General features: G+C 44.2%; 1 protein-coding gene across 1 annotated transcript in view; it reads right to left on the bottom strand.

Moving 5' to 3' along the window:
* LOC103363729 (adenylate cyclase type 6-like) overlaps window positions 1–18,971 on the bottom strand; it is a 31,623-nt gene extending 12,652 nt beyond the window's left edge. Inside the window, exons 1-5 of the mRNA XM_008290587.1 lie at window positions 18,821–18,971; window positions 16,621–16,819; window positions 15,610–16,504; window positions 1,022–1,171; window positions 483–604 (exon numbers count right to left, since the gene is read on the bottom strand). Coding sequence (XP_008288809.1) covers window positions 483–604; window positions 1,022–1,171; window positions 15,610–16,503 — 1,166 coding nt within the window. The 5' untranslated portion in view covers window position 16,504; window positions 16,621–16,819; window positions 18,821–18,971. The remainder of the gene's footprint in view (window positions 1–482; window positions 605–1,021; window positions 1,172–15,609; window positions 16,505–16,620; window positions 16,820–18,820) is intronic.
* Between the last annotated feature and the right edge of the window lie 529 nt (window positions 18,972–19,500).

Below are 19,500 nucleotides of genomic sequence, written 5' to 3'. Positions count from 1 at the left end.
GTTCCACTGAGTGCATCACCTGTATCTATGTGGGTCAACTCTGACAGGAGATCTCTGCTGCAACCTCATTTCATCGTCCCCCACCATCAACACCACCGGCGCCAACTGATGGAGAGTTTCAATCGCCTGTTAGTACCCGAGTTATTCCCACTTAGGAGGTGAAATCCAGTGGTGACGGCAGAGACAGGGGGGCCGGCAAACTTGAGGTCTGCCTCCGATCATTTGCTACAGAAAGCACAGCGGTGCGCCTAAGTCGATATTGTTACTGCAGCTGGTGCTGTCAGTGTCAATAAACAACAACATGCATAATACATGTTGTCAGGGAAATAGCTGTTGGAGCGACTCTGTAACTTACACATCAGTCAGTGGAGTGAGGTCAAAGCCACCGGTGCTCGCTGTGACAACAAACTGGAGCAGCACTTCAACATCCTCGTGTTTGTGTGGAAGCATGTATGTGCACTCACGGGTCCGTGTGTGTTTACCTCACATTGTCGTGTTTTTGGATGTAGATCTTGTGGAACATCATATCTTCCTTCTTGGCATTGATATCAGCCTTCATCTCCATGGCAACGTGCCTTGGCAGCACCGACAGCAGTAAGCGCTCCTGAGAGAGAGAGAGAGAGAGAGAGAGATGGAGACACAGAATGAGAGAACAGACAGAGAGAGGAATTAAAAAACAGAAAGAAAAGACAGTGTGAGAGAAAGAGAGAGAGAGAGAGTCCATTCATTTTCATCCTTTTCCACTGTTAGAATGTTCAATGAGTCACCCTCCCTCGTTGGCATCTGTGTGGGAACGTGTTAGTCAAATAGAGAGGAGTGGAGGTGTGTGTTATACTCTAGGACATATTGTTGACCTCCAGAAGGGAGACAAACAAATTAGACTAGAAAATGGAGACGTCCGTTTGTTGCTCTTTTGCATTTGTGTATGCGTTCTCCTGCAGGATGTGGGCACGGCTGGCCTTCCCGTCTTACTTTGTTTTGAACTCGCTGGTGTTGTTCGCGTGTACAAGAACATGTGTACCTGCTGCTGGTTTTCCCTCTGCAGGTGCAGTCTGGCCTGAATGTATCCTCTCGTCTCCTGGAAGGCTTGTCTCTGGGAGACCTCAGCAGGGTAGTGGGTACAGATCCCGATCATGTTAGTGCACAGGAAGATCAGCACGTTGGCACTGATCTGCAAACACACACACACACACACGACAAAGATGTTCAAGAGAAAAGAAAAAAAAAAGTATGCACAGGTCACATCACAAGAATACAGTAAACTTGGGTTGACCTGGGTGAGGTCACTGAGGGAAATTGATAACACTCTATGTCATAGGAATTACTGCGAGGCGAAACATTCCTCAAACGTCTGAGGGGCCATTAGATGTGATCTGGTTAGAAGATGATGAGCACGGCCTCACGGTTGCTCTGCAAGAGAACATTTTCCTCACTTCATGTTCTGAATGGCAGATAGGGAGCCCACAGGCGTCAGTGCGATGCATGACTGGAGACACGTGACGACTGTGTGACTTCGTCCTATTTGAGCAGAACAGTTATCTTTACAGAGTGGAATCCATTCAAGGGGGAGAAGGACAGACAGGCAGATACATCCAGCATGTGAAAGAAAATTGCTTTTGTTGAAAGCCAAGAACAGATGACATGACCCAGCGAAACAGGGTTTTCTTGTCAAATGGAGCTATTTCCAGTAGCATGAAGCAGAAAGACCGAACAACCGCCATGCAACTGGTAGCCTGGATGTACAGCTTTAGATAGAAACAGAAGCAGGCAATAACGTGACTTTCTTGTGTGTGCCGAGTGCAGATGTTGGCAATGAGAATGCAGCGCACAATCTGTATAACATTATCTGTGCCTTGAGTAAATTAAGTTTAGCTATAGTGTACAGTTAGCTTTTTTGGGGGTCATTGACCTTAAAGGCATTCCTCTGTGCTGAAGCCACTTTCTGCGTGTGTCTGTGTGTTTTCGGATGCATGTGGTAAGCCAGTGTGTAGGTCTGTTAGTGATTTCTCGTCTCACTAGTCCACAGCCAAGACTGAACATCAGGAATGGAGCCTGGAGCTCTGGACTTCCCCTCTGCTCAGAAACATATGGGCATGCGCACACACACACGTCCTCTCCATGTTCAGAAACACACTTCAGCCTGGGAAAGTCACTTGACCCATGACCAGAGCACCAGACTGTTTCCTCTGAAGATGATATCATTAATAATGAGAAAAAGACGTGCAGGCACCGCACACACACAAAGGCTGGGCTTCAATCTGTCTTAATAAACAGCATTATGACCGAAATCGAAGACTTGAAAAATCTCATCGCCGGTACCAGTATGTCTGAGCCACGCTTGGTATGTTGCCAAACCAGTGTGTGTTTGTGCTCGTAACTTGTGTTTATCTGCAGGATGGCAAAAGGCAGATAGAGGATGATTGTCTGTATGTATACACAAACCGTATATTTTCAGGGATGTGTCTTTGCCTTTTTGAAATGAGAATGAAATCATGCTGTTATACCACAGCATCCACACAATGTAAGGAGATGAAAACACAGCTTCAAACTGGTAGAGTGATGCCAGGCTTTCTACCACTGTCCTGACCTGAGGTTTACAGTGTATACACAAGAACTTACCATTTGTTGTCACAACACGTCAGAGATAATCTAACAACCTGTGCTTGAAACTGAACGCCATTACCACAGGATGGTGAGAGGCCACTCTGTGTTAGAAGGCAGAATCAATGGTAGTCTCCTATTCTAACTGAAAACAAATGGCTGAACCAGATTAGGAGCACAGCAGTAAGCAAAAATGAACACGCTGATGGTTCACAGGTGCAGAAGCAAACACACCTTTGATGTGCTGGGTAAATACCAACCCCTGAGCCACAGCATTGTTCAGGAATTAACAACAGAGCATGCAAAATACAGTATGTCCTCTTTTTTTTTTTATTTTTTTTTTTTTAAACTCACAGAGTTATCCAGACAACCAGGTTTCCCTCAAACAGCTTTTTAGGTGAGAATAAGAAGCACTTTTTCCTGAACTCCCTGATGCAGGATGAATAGCTGATGAATCATCAGGCGGCTTTCAGGGATTCATATGAAAGCTGTCAAGACGTGCGAGACGTCTCATCGTAAAAGATCAGGTGTAAGGACCTACAAAGAACATCCCCTCGTGCTCTTTACTCCGCTGGCTTTGTGATTGTTCTCTAAGTGCAACATCGAATTTGTGCCGCACCATCGCTCAATCAGTGATTAACCTATTGTGTTCATAAATCACTGGCAGGCCGGGGCTGCCTGATAGAATGTCACAGACAACCAATGGAGACCTGACACTCCAGTCTTGAACAGCTCTGATACAACATGATTGTGTTAGCAGCAAACAGATGGCTCTGAAAAGAGTGAGGCAGATAACTTAGTTAAGTGGCCTGTCTGATACAGGGCCACCTGCAGCTCCCCCGGACCACACTTCTCAACAGTGCACTCAATTTGCATTTTGACAATGCAGCTTCCCATGTGAGCCGGCTGCTTTCCGAATAGAGACATTCCTCACAAATTGATGTATTGATAGCTTAGCAATGCACATGGAGTGTTTGCAACATGGCTTAGGAGGTCTCATAGTCAGAATTTTGTCCGTTTATGCCGAGCAGGATGGCACACAATTGAGATGTGGCAGCATGGATACACATTTATTTGCAAATGTGATGCAAATGTAAGTGCAGCATCTATTGAAACTTAAAAAAGCCCCAAAACATCAGCAGGTACGGGGGCATTCAGGTTCAGCACTATTAAGAGTTGCAACGACTGGCTGACGACATCAGGAAGGACAGCTTAATATAACAGCTTCATAGCTATGAATAAGTGAAACTAAGGTGTGCAGAAACACAACGAACAAAGCTTGTGTTAATGCCAAGTTGTATGCTTAGTCACCACACCGTCTAGAGATTAGAGGCGAAAGCATTCACAGAGGCTTTTGAATAAATCTTATGCGTGAGCTCTGCATGTGTGTGTGAGACTCCTTTTGGACTGGCAGCTCTTTGATCCTGAAGCTTGTTGTGTCTGTTGCTGCACATATATCAGCCCGGCCTGCAAATCCAGCACAGACCCACAGCTGACACTTCCTTCTGCAAACCGGTGCAAAGAGGGCAGAAGCCGCTTCTTTCCATTAGGGCAGCGCGACTCTCTTTATAACCGCTAATCTGGACTTAGAGAATCTTCCACTCACGTCTCCTGACCATTCTTCCTGCAGACTTTTGGCTCTCAGAGATGAGCCGTGCTCAACATTTACTTAAGCAGGGCCCTCTTGGCGGTGAAGTTAAAAGGAGTCCAAACATTGGCTTATAAGGTGCGGCTCACGGCAAGGTGCTTTATAAAGTACGGAAGAAGGATAGCATGTTAAAGAACAAATGAGGAAAGGGGATGGAAAAGATTTCTGCTTGGCAAACGTACAGCAAATCCAGTCCGTCTTTAATAATATCCCAACGGACAATTCCCTTAAGCACAAGCACGCTGGAATGTCCATGTGCACGGATCAAGTTCTGACAGCAATGTCATTATCCACTCAAAACAAATGCCACGACTGATATGTTAAACTGATCAATAAAAGAGATTTTCATGACAATCTGCAGCAGTAAAGTAACTGCACAAGTGCTTTTTTGTTTTCTTCTAAGTATATTCAGTGAAGCTCAGTCTGCGAGCAGAGCTGAGGTTGTCACACGCTGATGAATTTATAACTCCGATGACAAAACAATGATGGGAGGTAAAAACTAAGAACTAATAATCACAATGCACTGTCACTTGTATAAAGGCATTGTCTACCCTGTCATAGTTTGGATGTATGTGAAAACGCTCGCAGTGAAACTTAAGTTCAGATATTCCACCAACCTTGAGCTCCACGAAAGCCGAAGTTTAAACTTTAAAAAGGCCACAGTTCTACATCCCACAAGTCAACACACAGACTCCTGGGACACTGACTGCTGTTGACATGGGGGCTGCTCTTCAGCACATGACCTTTGATAGGCATCTGGAGCTTTTAAAATCTCTTACAGAGATGAACGTCAAAGCCCAGTCACACACTGCTGATCACAGCCTGAAAAGATACCATGTGGTGCTCGAGTGGTAAAAATAGACAATACTATGAGACTTTGTTGCGCTCCTCCTGATCGAATTGGGGTCACTACAACATGTAATTACTGACATGAGAAAGACTCTATTCCTTAAAAAGGTAAATGTTGCAAAGGGGTGGGGTTGCCTGTCTTTGCCATCCTGGGTCTCTGCCATCTGGAACCGGAGCTCTGTTTTTGTCGTGGCTCAGGCCAAACCAAAATTGGTCTCAGGCGACCAGCGAGGCCACGAAGTAATCTTTGTGAAACGCTGAAGCAAATTCCGCGAGGCTAAATAGAGCTGGACCCCGGCCGCACATCTGTCAGAAAAACAGATCCTGAATTAATAGTTGCAAGTGGAAAATCAAACAAGAGGAAAATCTCCCAGCTATCCCGGAATTACTGACTCAAACAAACTCCAACGACCAGCTTAAACTACACAGTCAGTCCTTCTAATTTCACCAACAAATTTTTCCAAATCTCTAAATATTATAGGGATAACTTCTACTTTGATATCAGTTTGGCTGAAGATCAAATTTGCATTATAATGCTCCCTGTTGAGGACAATACGCATTTGGCCGGCCATGATTTTACTCCTTTTTTTCTGCCACTGTATCTATATTTACCTTCAGGACAGACATGAAGAAGATATAACGAAACAACAGAGAGGATTACTTGGCTTCAGAGAAAAAAACAGATAAAAGGGACAACTTTGGCAAAACTGGACACGGATCGAAAAGATTCTTTGTTGTTATTGTTGCAGTGTTATTTGAGAGCCTTGAACGCAGCTGTTCCCTAAAACAAAGCAGGAGGGTCACATTACTTTTTCTTATCACTTTCTCGTGGCCAACTTCATTTGGCTGAAAAATATCATGTGGCATATCGGGCTTGTCTGCTGCAGAGCATTTATCATCTGTCTCTGTTCTTTTGCTTTCCTAAGATTTTTCTGTTTCTTCATAAAAGCATTTAAAATCTGACATTTTGAAGGGTTGTATCCAACTGTTCATCATAGTTTCAAAAGGGAAGTTTTGATTGAACTTGTTTTGTACAATCAGTGGTTAATAACTCAAAGATACCAAAAATATCAATCATCAGATGCAGAACAGTTGCAAAATGACACTAAATTAAACAATGACACACAACTAACTGATTATCAGAAGAAATTCGGACGAATGACCAGTCAGTCGAGCAATCAATAAAATCAACTGTATATTAATTACATTATATCCTATCCTTACTTTCCATTACACTGATAATATTTGGCGTGCCGTTCCATCAGAAAAATCTAAACCTAAGCCTAACATTGGGATATTTCATCGAAAGAACTTTATTCTACTTCTAAGTTGTATCCAATAACTAGGTTCTGCAAAAAACAAAAAATTCTAAGTATTGTAGTGCAACCAAGAAGTCATTGCTGGCTCAGCTGTGATGAACAGTCACATGACAAAAATTCAGAGACTATTTGGCTGAACTGCAGGCTGTGTTTACAAAGAACAGATACAAGACAAGTATTGACACAAATAAAAAACATTAGAAGTTAAATATCTATAGTATTTAGAGTCACCGATTTTCTTGTCCAGTATTGCTAACACCGGTGAGCACATGAAAAAACAAAACATAATGATTCAATTTTGTTTTTTTTTAATATTCGTAAATAAAATAAATTTTACTTTCATTTTTTTTTGTTATGTTTTATGGAGTTTTAACTGTGTCGTACTGTACAGGCGACACTTCTGAGTTCTCGCTACTTCGAGCCACGATTGGTCTGTTTTCATAGAGGACTTTATATTAAGCGGCTGTGGCTCAGGTGTTAGAGCGGGCTGTCCTCCAATCGCAAGGTTGGCGGTTCGATCCCCGGCCCTCTTGGGCGAGACACCGTACCCGAAGTTGTTCCCAATGGCAGGCAGCACTTTGCCATTTGGTGTATGTATGTATGGGTGAATAAGAAACGCATAGTAAAGCGCTTTGGATTAAAGCGCTATATAAAAGTACCATTACCAGTGTAAACCGTGACAGGAAACCCAAAAACTGCTTCGTGTTCTGTAGGTTAATATACTCTATATTGATACAGATTTAGAATATTAACATACTCGTGGAATCAATAGAAGTAAAGCATTCCCAACTGGAATTGTATGTTTGCATCTGCCCTTCTAATTTTCCTATAAATAACTGCGCTCAAAAAAACAGACAAGCGTTCCATGAAAAGTTGTGTTTCGGAGCAGACTGGTTGCTGTTGGTCAGTGGTCTTGGCTGCTCAGTGGTCGGGGTCAGTGCTTGCCTGGTCAGATGGAGGGAGGGGGAGAGAGAGAGAGCAGGACTGGACACAACACTCTCCTCCCAGCTGTGTCCTCACTAACCCTCCACTTCCTGCCTGCTCACACCCTCATAGGCACAGCTGCAATTATAGCACGGCGGCCGAAGGAACACAAAATCTGCTTAATTAGCCTAACCAGGCAGCCGACCAGCGACAGTAACTCTTCCGCCGGCTCCTCTCGCTGATACGAGCTTGTGAACCTTGAACTGTGTGAGATAAACATCCAGGAAGTCCTATTTCAACTGCTATTGCATCTCCTTTTAAGCACAACGTGAACCCAAGGCCAACATTCAGCAACGTGGATATTGAAAGATTTACTCCAAGTAGGAAAAAAATGTCTGCAATAGCATGGCACCATGTTTGTCTAATCACTTAGTAAGTCTTTAAATAGTAAGTAAGAGCACGAATAACAAGAGAAGCTTTTATCTACATTTAATAAGATAGTGTGTATGGGCCAATAAAAACACACAAGAGTTCAGCTCGACTGTCCAGTTATATAAACACAACATTCGCGGCACTGTTGTAACCGCTGTCCTTCCCTGTTCTGGTCTCCCTCGACCACACAAAATATTGGCTTTTACTACAAAGCACACGGATCAATAACGGGACAGAAGCAGGTTATAGTCTAAACAGCAGAGAAGGCTCGTCTTCCATGAGTCGCTCAGTCAAGGATGAGCTGATAGGGAATGCATGTAACAAATCCGCCTCCTGGGCCAACTTCAGCAAAAGTCACGTGACGTGTTTATGAGGCCTAATACATAGGCAGCGCTTTCACCAGAATAAAAGCACAGGTGTAGAGTTTCAGCACGTGCATAGGAAACTACAACACGAACCGCTGCTGTGTACGTCTTCAATGAGGGGCCTGCTCAGTGAAACACAGTGCCATATTTCACGTCATTTTACCGGGCAACAATTGTTTTCTTAATGTCTCCAGAGGGAACATGATAATAATAACTATTACGAATAAAGCACACATGAAACAATATGCTTTTTGAGCTTTCTGCATACTTTAGTGGGAGGATCCTGCGAAGGCGCAAGACACGAGTGCAACTTTCTGTGGATTAACCCTGAGTGTGTGAAATTACAATCATGGGACCAGGGTCTTGTTACTGTATCTGACATCATTCAAGAAAAATGTGAAGAAGACATGCAGTGAAGGCTCAGCTCTTTAAACCTCGCAGCTAACAGAAAAGAAATCGACACTAACTGGACCAAATCTTTAGAATGATCTGCTCTGCTCCTTTATTAAACTGGTCAAAAAGTTGCAGAGGCTGAGCAGGTTGAAGAGGGTCTATCGTGGCTTTGTGAATTAAAACAAAAGGCAAAAGGCTGTGTGGAGTGGTGTACATTTCACAGGGAGGAAGGTGTTGCCTATTTGTACTCTGATAGAGAACGTGTTATTGCAGCTTCATTCCAGTAGCGCGCTCTCATGCCGGCCTGACATATGTTGTCACTGTTTTAACAGTGTAATTGTAACTGGGAGACCGGGGATAACAAGACAGTTGGCTGGTGTGACGGTGACCTTTGACAGAGAACCAGTCACCTTCCTGTCTCCTGCACTTGGATAGGAACTGCTCTCAGCAGGATCCACAGTAAAAGTGCACATAAGAGCCTAAAGCCATGCGTGCCACACAGATCAGCATTTAACTCCACTAATGGATTCCTAATATATATCTCTTGGCTGTCTGCCATTGCAGTTCAGCCTTAAATCCCTGTATTTACTTTTGCGGGGAGCCAAGTTGTTAGTAAACCATGAACTGTTATTAGAAGCCTGCACTTCCTCGTCCCTGACTCACACAGCTATTATTAGCCAGGCTATTATTTCCCTTATCACTGGCTGTATTTTAAGAGCAACATTTCGCTTATCGCTAATCCTAATTTCTCCCACCCATGGTGATGGAAGTTATCCGGGTTTGTATCATTGCCCGTGGTTGTAATACAATAAGTGGATGAGTCACGAGCTTTCTGCCTCTCTGAGAACGGGTGGGGTTGGGAGTGAAACAGTGGGGGGGATCTATTATTTGAGCCGCTGCATTGTTTGGAACCCAAAGTACCTGACGATGGGTTCTCACCATTTCATATGTGCTGCTCTGATGCACGCACGTCAAGCAGACAGGTCCTACACTCGTACACGTGTATGTAACTGCACGTAACATTTGTATCTTGGACTTGCTGATAACCAATGCTGAGTATCAAACTTCAGTAGCTTACTTGTTGAGTGCTGACCAAAAAACAGCCCACAGCAACAAGTGTCATGCCTTAAATGTTTGCATCAAAGCGCACTGTTACATATTTCTTGATTTCTAATCATTCTGAATCTTACACAATCAGACTGCGCTTTGTTGAGGTTAAACAGCTGCTTGCAATTTTAGTACTCAAACTGTGATACAAAAAGTGCTAAAACTCCACCGACTGGCTCTACTACCTTTAAAAAAAAAAAATCCTAACAATAAGTCATTGCGACCTCTGACCCACTTCAAAGAAATATCAAACTCCTATCTTGTGCTTTCATTGTTAAGACACAGAGAACAGACATTTTCCTTTTCTTTTGGTGTCACGTTAGAACCAGAGAGCACAGGGTATTTCCCTCTAGTACTGTGGGTATCAAACATGGCTCTTGTCATATTTTCCAGACAAACACCATAAACTGTTAGGGTTGCCCTTGTAGCATTCTGGCCTAAACACATTTGGCATTCCTCAGTCATTCTTTTGTTGATTGGTATCTTTTTCACCAATGTCAAGGCAGGAGATCAGTACGATTCCACTTGTCTTACACTCACTGACCCCACAACAATCTACCAAAGGAACAGGTTTTTCTCCTCTAGTCCCGGATGAGCACGGAGCAGATGTGTCTCCAAGACTATTTTTGAGCTGTCGGTGGCTCCTCTCTTCATTAAAGATTTGGTTATTCAAACTTCTGTCTGGTCCCTTGGTAATCCATGAGTGACATCATGACGCAAGCCGACTGGTTACAAAAAAACTAAACAATGGTTCGATAAGTCACATAATCCCCCCGTATGTACACATAGGCGGATGGATGCACAGCTGTTCATACTTAACGTATGGAAATACATGCATCAAAGGAAAACTTCTCTGCCAATCACGGAAAAGTTAGTTGTTGGGCGACCTGATGGCTGAGCGGTTCGGGCGCATACCACATTGGCAATAAATCCCCCAGTTCACCGCAGACTTTTACTGCATGTCATTCCTCTGTTGTCTTTCCCCACATGAGCTGTCTGTCTCTACTAACAAAAAAAAAAGTTAGCTGAGGCTTTATTAACCAACAAGAGAGAGTTACATAACAAAACACTTGGGACAGGTGGTCTCTGACATGAAGCACTCTGAGGTATCCGTTCTAGACCTTGTGATGTTTGTGGCCGTGAGCTAAAATCATAACTCAGGTGGCTGGACCAAAGTAGACCAACGCAGCAGAACGCTATCTGTTCCATGTGGGGTGAATCTCTAAAGTCACAGTTCTAAACCACCAAAAACTACAAATAGAGAAAACGGTGAAGCTACTGGAATGCAAACCACCCTCTGGCTCTGGGTAAGTTTGGTGTCTTCATGTGCTAGAGAGTCGATCTGACATCAGTCTTAAGAAGGCGAGTGGACGTGTCAGAAACCCAAACATGACAACAAATACAGACATCATGAAAAATATTAATTGGAATTTGGTCGCTTCTCCTCATCAAAAGGGCTGCTGGTCATCATCCAGCTGTCAAAACTTGGGAATAAAACAGCTTCCACAACAACATCAGCTGTCACAGCAGCCTTTTTATACCAAATGCAGTTAAAGGGATGAAGCGTGCAAAATCCCAGTAAGCAGAAGTGAAGATGAGGAAGTAATAAACTGACCCTTCTGTGGCTCAGTTACCACAGTGGAGGGATTTCAGCCCGTCAAATATCCGTGCAGAGTTTCCAACAGCTTGAGCTGAAGTCAGTTTCACAGGCAGGATGTGTCATCCAGCTCACAGTAATTCAAAGAAAACAAGCAATTATGAGCAATGAGAGTGAAGACAAATGAAGCTGTCCGAACTGCTTCAAAGTGAAATGTAGAAAAGTGACTCAAGTTGTATTATGATGAGAACACACTCATCACTCTCACTAACAGCTTCAGTAATAACCGAGACTCTTACGCAGCTATTCGTTTGATCCAGAACAACGACAACTGAGAGCAAATAGGATGTTTTTACTAAAGAGCTGCCAAGTTTTCCTCAATTTTAAAGCTGGAACCAAACACCAGTAACAGGCCAGCGAGGGGCGATAAAACCTGAACTGATGATGTCCCAAGAAAGCATCTGTTGATCCACCACAGACCACAAATAACAAAGTCAACATTATGCAACCAACCGATTTCTAAGATACTGTTGCAGTTTTCTCCTTTTGAACCTTGACAGCAGGCACCACCTGTAAGAACGCTTCAGGTCTCTCCGAGGCCTGTAGGATAGCGGTGGCACTCCAAGTGAACAGCAGCGGCGTAACTTGCTTCTTCCTGAGAATAGTTACACCTTCATCCCTTTGTAGTCTTCTGACGGAGCCCTTCAGAGTCGAGCCGAGCGGCGAAACATGGAGATCTATGGAAGCAATCCCCACGAGTAGGGTGAGCTCAATCTCGGCTGGCTGTGAAATAAAAGGCCACTCCATCTGAGAGGGATTTTGTGAGAATGGAATTATGACTCAGAGAAAAAAACGTGGAGCGAGAGAGGGGAAAAAAAAATAGAGAGAAGAGAGTGGCAGCTCTTTTACAGCAGGGTGAGTCAGCCTGGGATTATTTCATGCTCTCCATCCATGGCTGTCCCCTTGTCACCACTGTAACCTCCCCCACCCCCCCCGCACCACCAATTCTCCAGCTTCATCGTGGAGGTCCTTCACAAAGAAGGCTTTTGTCCTCACTGTCATCAGTTCCACATCTTCTCAGCTCTGATCCTGCATGAATATCTCCGCTGGGAAAATACAAATAAGGGAAAAGGGCTGGGACGAAAAGAAAGAGCTGGAGGACGATGAGGCCCCAGAAGAAGAGTGACGTCGAGAGCCCACAAAGTTTGTGACTTGCATGTGCGATACAGACGGTGTGACAGAGTGCATGGAGTCCCTCGGTACTCATATGACTGAGCAGCTGAGAGATGACTAAATGACACCCTGTGCCGCTTTTTTCTTGAGGCTAAAAACTGCAAAATCACCCAGAACATTTATGTATAGATGATGCAGCTTCACGCAACCCCAAACAGACCGATGTCCTTCTCTTCATCTGTATTAAAAGACTATGAGCCCAAGAGGGAATGAATAAGCCTCTAGCCGAAGAGTGCGAGGTCCACGTCCCATCATTGATTGCTCAGACAACTGGAACATACAGTGTTGAGGGTCCAGGCCCTCAGGCAGGGCAGCAGTCCATCATCAGCGGACCAAAGCAACCAGCCAGGGCCAGAGCACACAGAGGCAACAGACCAATGTGCCTGTAGTCACCCTGTCTAGTCTGGGGCATGAGCACTTAACACACAAGCTCACTGGACCAGTGGAGTTATGTCAATATTGCCTTATTCACATTGGCTCCACGTTTATCTGGTTGCTTAATAGCGATGGTTGGTAGAGAAAAAACAAAAACATATCAGTTCAGTTCACATGTGTTTTGTTGGGAGGTTATCATGTTCCAGGATTTCTTTCTTTCTTTCTTTCTTTCTTTTTTTTAAATCCGTGGTTAAAAAGAAAAAAAAAACTCTCAAGAGCAGCATGTAAGCCATCATGGGGACGCAAAAATCCCCATTGAAATGCATAACTACTGCACAGCTCTTTATGGCAGGGTACCTTTTAGTGCCAAAAGTAGAGTAGTGAGGATGCAATTTGTTTTTATAGTTGGATGTGATACTATTAACAACAACAGCTGATCTGATTAAATGTAAAATAAGCTAACAAGCACAAAAACAGAATCATGTGCAGTTAGAAAACTACATTTTAAGGGTTTGGTGGTAAACTACAGTCAATTACTTCATCGTGGACAAGAACAATTATAGCATAAAATTTTTTTAACACAAAAAATTTGCTCACTCCACTTTTTTAAAGAAGAAAGTCGGGTTTTTTTCCCTTCTTAACGTGTCCATATTGTGGTTTTTTTCTATATAGGAAGACACATCGTGAGAAATATATGAAACTCCATGGCTTAGCATTTTTAGCTTGAAATTGCAGCCTACAAATGACCATATCAAAAACATGGATACAGACTCATTAACTTAGTCCTCTTTACTTGCAGAGTGGGACTTTCTGTGCCATTGCTCTTCTTCAGAATCTGTTTCCTTTGTATGACTGATTTACTCCAACATTACAACTTGCCATCGTAGAGTTAAGAAGTTTTACAGTGTTTGAGCAGCTTTGTAGGTGAGCTGGTGTGCTCAAGCTGCAGTGAGCAGAAGAAGGATGGGATGGGGAAAGGCGAGAGGGATTACTTCAATGAAAAAACCTCTAAAAGGGGTCATTTTAATACACAGAAGGGAATTTTAAGGGGGTTAATCAATAACCGGAGAGGGACATGAACAGACGGGTGTTTGGACTGTTGGTCTGCCCTATTTTTTGACTTATTATCACATAATCATAAAAAACATTAGTTGCTGATGAAAATAAAGGGCATTCATCAGTTCTGTTCTGTTGAGGTGTGCTGGTTTATATGTAGCTTTGAAATGCTGTGTATAATTCAGCAGCACAGTTTGCTACAGTGTGCATCTAATTAACATGAACAGAGTGTACGTTGTGAGTAACACAAGGTACAGAATAAAGAGCAAGCACGCAAAAGTAATGGAGAAATGTCCATTGTGCTGGGAGCTGAAGTCATTATAAATGTCTAATCCTTTCTGATTTTCTTTTTTCCCCACAGCTTCCAAAATGAAGAAGTAATCATGCTGTTTTCCATAAAAATTCATTGCAGTCATCTGAGTATTCCACCCCACCCGGTTTCATTTTACGACAATAGTCTCCTTGTTGTAGGGAATGGCGGCCTGAATGGCACCATGCTACATTATCATGATATTCCTCCACAATGCAGTTAAACGGGCTCATTCAACCCAGATGACCTTCTACAAACCCCAAAAGAGTTGCCAATAGCTGCCCTACAGCACAAAACATAGGCTCATTAAAAATCTCATTTGAAACGCTGCCGAGATCTACAGCACCATCTACTTTTAGTACAGCACCTTTGACATGGAAAAGGGGTTGAGGAGTCTGTACAATGTTTGTCCTATATTGATGGGAAGAGAAAGTAGGGCGTTTCCACTGGTGAATACAGTAACAACATTGTACTCGATTGTAGGGTGATTATAATGGGCCCTGACAAGCATGAGTTTGAGATATGTTGCCTTGTTTTCTCATAAATATGAATGTTAACTTTCACAAATGGTTGCAGGTAGGATGCAAAAGCGCACCATGGATGCCCTTTTGAAAGGATGGATAATTTAGAATTGTAAGGATTTAGTGTCAACATCTGAATACGACTGAATAAAGTGACATTTCATCTGTTTTAAACAATGCTCACATGGCCATATGTGCAGTGAAACAATTACTGCTGGCTGTTATTAGTTCTCCTGTTCAGGCGAACCATGAAACACGACTTCACTGTGACAGAGAACCAAATCCACAGTTGTAGTTTTGTTCAATAATGCATTGTGAGGACAACTGATACAAGGCCTCAGCAGTCGGAGTCTCACAATCAAGTGACATCTTCATGTTTTTAGTGAGAATTTTGAAGAGAATCTTAAACTACAGAATACTGGAAGACACCCACTTGATTCATCTACCTCCAGCTGCTGAAGTGGCTTTGGACCCATTTCTGCACAAAGAAAAACTTTAGAATATAAAACCACAATACTTAGAGAAGCAATCAGAATGGGGAAAAGGAACAATGGCAGCGACTTTGACTGCACATATGTGCATCTAGAGTAAAGTGCTGCAAGTGTACGTAAAAAGGACATTCAGTTAAATTATTTGCGCCATGTAAGAGGTTTAACAAACCAGCCATACTGAGGCAACCATCTCTTACATCCCCATGAAGATATGCTCAAATTGAGAATTTTTCTTCAAGCAACAGTCCAAAACCCAAAGAAATTCATTGTTTCCAAAAAAAAGGGCATAATGTTTGTTTGACAAGAAACTCAAATTATGAACTGACAAATATTATTGTACATTTCTATCCACTTTCACAAACTGTACATCACTTCCGCTGTCACGTACCTGTGTGAAAATGAACTTGTCCTCTTGGTTGACCTGCCACGCTGTGACTATGTGAATGGTGGACAGCACAGCTCCACTGAGCACAGCAGCTCTCATTCTGACCGGCAGCAGAGTGTAGATAATGTAGATGAAGAACACCGTCCACCAGATGCCCTCCGAGGCACTGCGAGGGTGCACCATGAGCACCCCGAAAACCTGCACCACAATCAGCACCCCGATCACCAGGTAGCTCACAATCCACATGTAGTCTTGGTGGAAGCCGTTGCGGTTGCACACCACCATCATGGCCAGGAAGAGCGCCATGGCCACCGACAGTACTGAGATGTAGGGCACATTGGGGGTCGCGTGGATGCAGTGGAAGGCGAGCATGACCCCGCACACCACCACCAGCACCCCCATGAGCATGGTCAGAGAGCTCTGATTGAGCCTGAAGAAGTAGCGCTGGTACAGACGTTCCAGCTTAGTCGACTGAAATTTCTTGGATTGGAAAACCCACACGACCCGCCTCCAGCAGTCCGCCGCGCTCATCGTCTTGCAGCTGCCTTCTGCTAATTCCCCCAGTTCTTCCCCTTTCCTGCCCTTCAGCTCACCATCTTCAAAGCCCAGATCCACAGCCTTTAGTCCCAGATCCCCACCGCTGACCATCCTCTTCCCATAGTGGTCCTCCTGCCAGCCACAGCGCAGGCCGAAGCTGCCCCCGCTGGTACCTGCCCCACAGTGGTAATGCTGAGGGGCCGCATTAGGGGTCTCTAAGTCCTCCGGGTCCCTCAGGCAGCTCATGTAACGTGGGTTGCATAGTGACGAGCTGTCCTTCCTCTTTTTGCCATTGCGCTCTCCCCATGCTGTCTTTCGCTCATCCACTCTGCCCACAAAGAGGCCTCTGGCCCACGACATCCTAAGCAAAACATGAAACAAACAGAACATAAAAATAGGAAAACCTCACATGGAAGAAGTTCTCAACATCCCACAAGCGAAAAGTCAGTTTCAGAGAGATTTGAAGGGTCCTCTCACCTGTGTGGGCTGTATTGTGTGTAGCAACACTGCGCTCTTTGGCCAGGCCACTAGTTGATCCCAGCAGGCACAAACCATGAGCTCAGACTGGCCAGAGGCATCAGAGGTGTGTCTGTGTTTGAGCCACCTTTCTTTTGTGGAAACAGTCAGTGTGTCAACCCTATACACCACCTAGTGTCTTCACAGACCACCTGTTGTCCTGGAAAAAAAAAAAGGAACACACAAACAAAACATGTGATGTTGTTGAGAAAGCATCGCCTGAGGGAATATCACCCGAGGATCAGGATCATTATGGATACATAAACATGCATTTGTCTTATTACATCTGCTTCTATGTGCACTGATTCTCTGGCAGAGGGTTTGACAATCAATAGCTGAGACCAGATATAATATCTAGTTAATGGCTTGTCCATTTCACTCTCCATCATCACCTGCCCCCAGCAGCCTGGAGCAGCATTTCCATGGAAATGATTTTCTGTTTCGATTGAAAAACGCTGGCTTGTGACAGCAAAAACCTCCTTCAATTATTGCAACATGCATCAGGTGCCACTGGTCAGTTTCGTCATTAAACCATAACATTGAATGTGGTCCCGTTTCGGCAAACTCTCCGCTGACTGCTGGACTTTATTAAAAAGACATTTACCATTGGGGGCTTTTGGAGGAGACAAACAACTCTTGGGCGACGCTCTGTCACTGCAATCTGCCCCCAACATCTTGAGTGGACAGAGATGGGTGTGCTCTATTTGACAATAAAGGCCTCCTGAGTGGGCACCATCAGAGATCAAGAGCTCCTCAGTCCAGATTAAATTGTCCATGCTTCCCCCATTAGCTTTGATGACTCACTATAGCTGGCTTCTGGCGGCACATGTCAAGGACACCACTAACCTCTAAACTTAATAAGCAAATCTCTGCCAGGGTGACTGATCTGAGACTAATGGTGGGAAGAGCACACATGGACATGTTTATAATCAACAGCGGCTTGTAATATGAGTTGCACAACCACCACAACAACAAAAAAAATCTAATTGAAAGCTTCGGACACAGCTGGGCTTCATGGATTGTGCTTGAGAGAAAACATAATAAGTAACTGGGAAAAACCAACATGTCTTTAGTAGATACAATTCAATTAAACTCCACTTTTTACAAATTTGATAAAGGCACAGAAGTACAAACTACTAATCAACATGCAAAAAGCAGCAACTTAGTGTGTCACTGGTTTAATCCAAGTATGTGGGCTGCAGGAATGACCTCCACTCACCTTTGGTACATTTACGACAGGTGAGGCGGCGACATGTGGCTCTTATCTAATGCAATCTGTACATGCATGCGTCCACCGCGGATCATGAAGTGAAAGTGTGCCACGGTTTGAGTCAGGCGTCCTGCACCGCAAACCAAGGAGATGCTTTGGCTTCTTATTTTATTGTAGGGTAATAATGACACTGAACAGCAACCATCAATGCTAAGCTTTAGAGAATAAAAAAAAAAAAAACATGTATAGCAATTTACACGTGTAGGCCCAGGCTGTCTGGTTGCGGGCAGCCGGCCGAAGCGCATTACATAACAGGACGCTCCAAGTAGCCTACAGGGGAAGTCGACAGCTCTCCGCGTTTTTAAATGCAGCCTCTTTAAGCACAATTCACATGGAGATAGTACAGGAGCCTGAAGTCAGCCTGGAGTCTGTGGGGGGCTTGCAGAGAGGGGGCTCGACACACATCGCCGCAAACTTATCAGGAGTAAAAACATTCCGTCAGGCAACTTGGCACCGGATCCCCCCCGATATCACAGGGATGTGCAGTCCGGCTTACAAGACTCATGTACACTGACAACATGGGTCTACACGAGCTTACACACCGGGGCCTGTCTCCGGCAACATGAGCCTGTCTTGTGTTTGGACTCCAAACAGGACCAGACACTGGAGGAAAAAAACGCCGTGCGCCAAACTGGTTATTGTGGCGATCAGGTCCAAAAAAAAAAGTGCACATAAATTGCCTGCATAAGGAGCGATGTTAGTGTCCTGCAGAACAGTTCACCATCACAGCAAAACACCGGAGTACAAGTCAGCTGTTGGCGATCCCCCCCTCCTCCTGTGTCCACTGACTGCGTTTTAATTCAGCCGGCCTGCAACAAATCAACATTGTGCAGAGCAGTTTGCCCAACACAGCGGCGCGAAAGCTTCAGCAAGACAGGCAAGCGTACTTACCATTGGATATCCAATAGGAGTAACTACTGCAGTGGAGCTCCAGTTTAAGCCCCACAGTGTTTCAGGCTTCAACACAGCCGCCGTGACACGCTTTTCAGATGCGGATCGGTCCGTGTGGAGAGGCGCTTTGGGAAGCGAAGAAACACTGCGATATTGGCAGGACAACCTTCGCTCTCCAGTCAGAGCTACAGTACTACATTCCCAACGCCTCTCTCTCTCTCTCTCTCTCTCTCTCTCTCTCTCTCTCTCTCTCTCTCTCTCTCTCTCGCACAAACACGTGCACGCACACACGCGCACGCACACAAGCTGCATTCGTGAACACAGGAGTCCCCCTAGAGGTGACACCAGTGCGTCTCTGCCTGCTTGTGTGTCTCTGTGTGTGGTTTACACTTTTTTTTTTGCTGCCATGTAGTCCGTTTGTTATTTCATTTTTTAAAATTCACTTTCAGATCAGCCCAACAGTGTGTGATTGTAGCTCAGGTTGCAAATCATAAGCAGGTAAGTAGCAGAGAAACAAACTCATGTCGAGCACCACCTAGTGGATTAAATGATCACCACAAAGGTCTCCTAAAGATGTAATTCTGAAACTACTTCACACTTGTTTTCAGCGTTTACATCGAGGGCGTATTTGAGCTGCTAAAAGTTAGTTCCATGGCACAATGAAAGCACTGAAATGTAAT

This window comes from Stegastes partitus, unplaced genomic scaffold (genome assembly GCF_000690725.1).
Source record: "Stegastes partitus isolate 25-593 unplaced genomic scaffold, Stegastes_partitus-1.0.2 Scaffold686, whole genome shotgun sequence".
In the NCBI taxonomy this organism is placed as follows: domain Eukaryota; kingdom Metazoa; phylum Chordata; class Actinopteri; family Pomacentridae; genus Stegastes; species Stegastes partitus.
The sequence above is the reverse complement of the archived record's forward strand: the minus strand, read 5'-3'. Positions and strand labels throughout refer to the sequence as shown.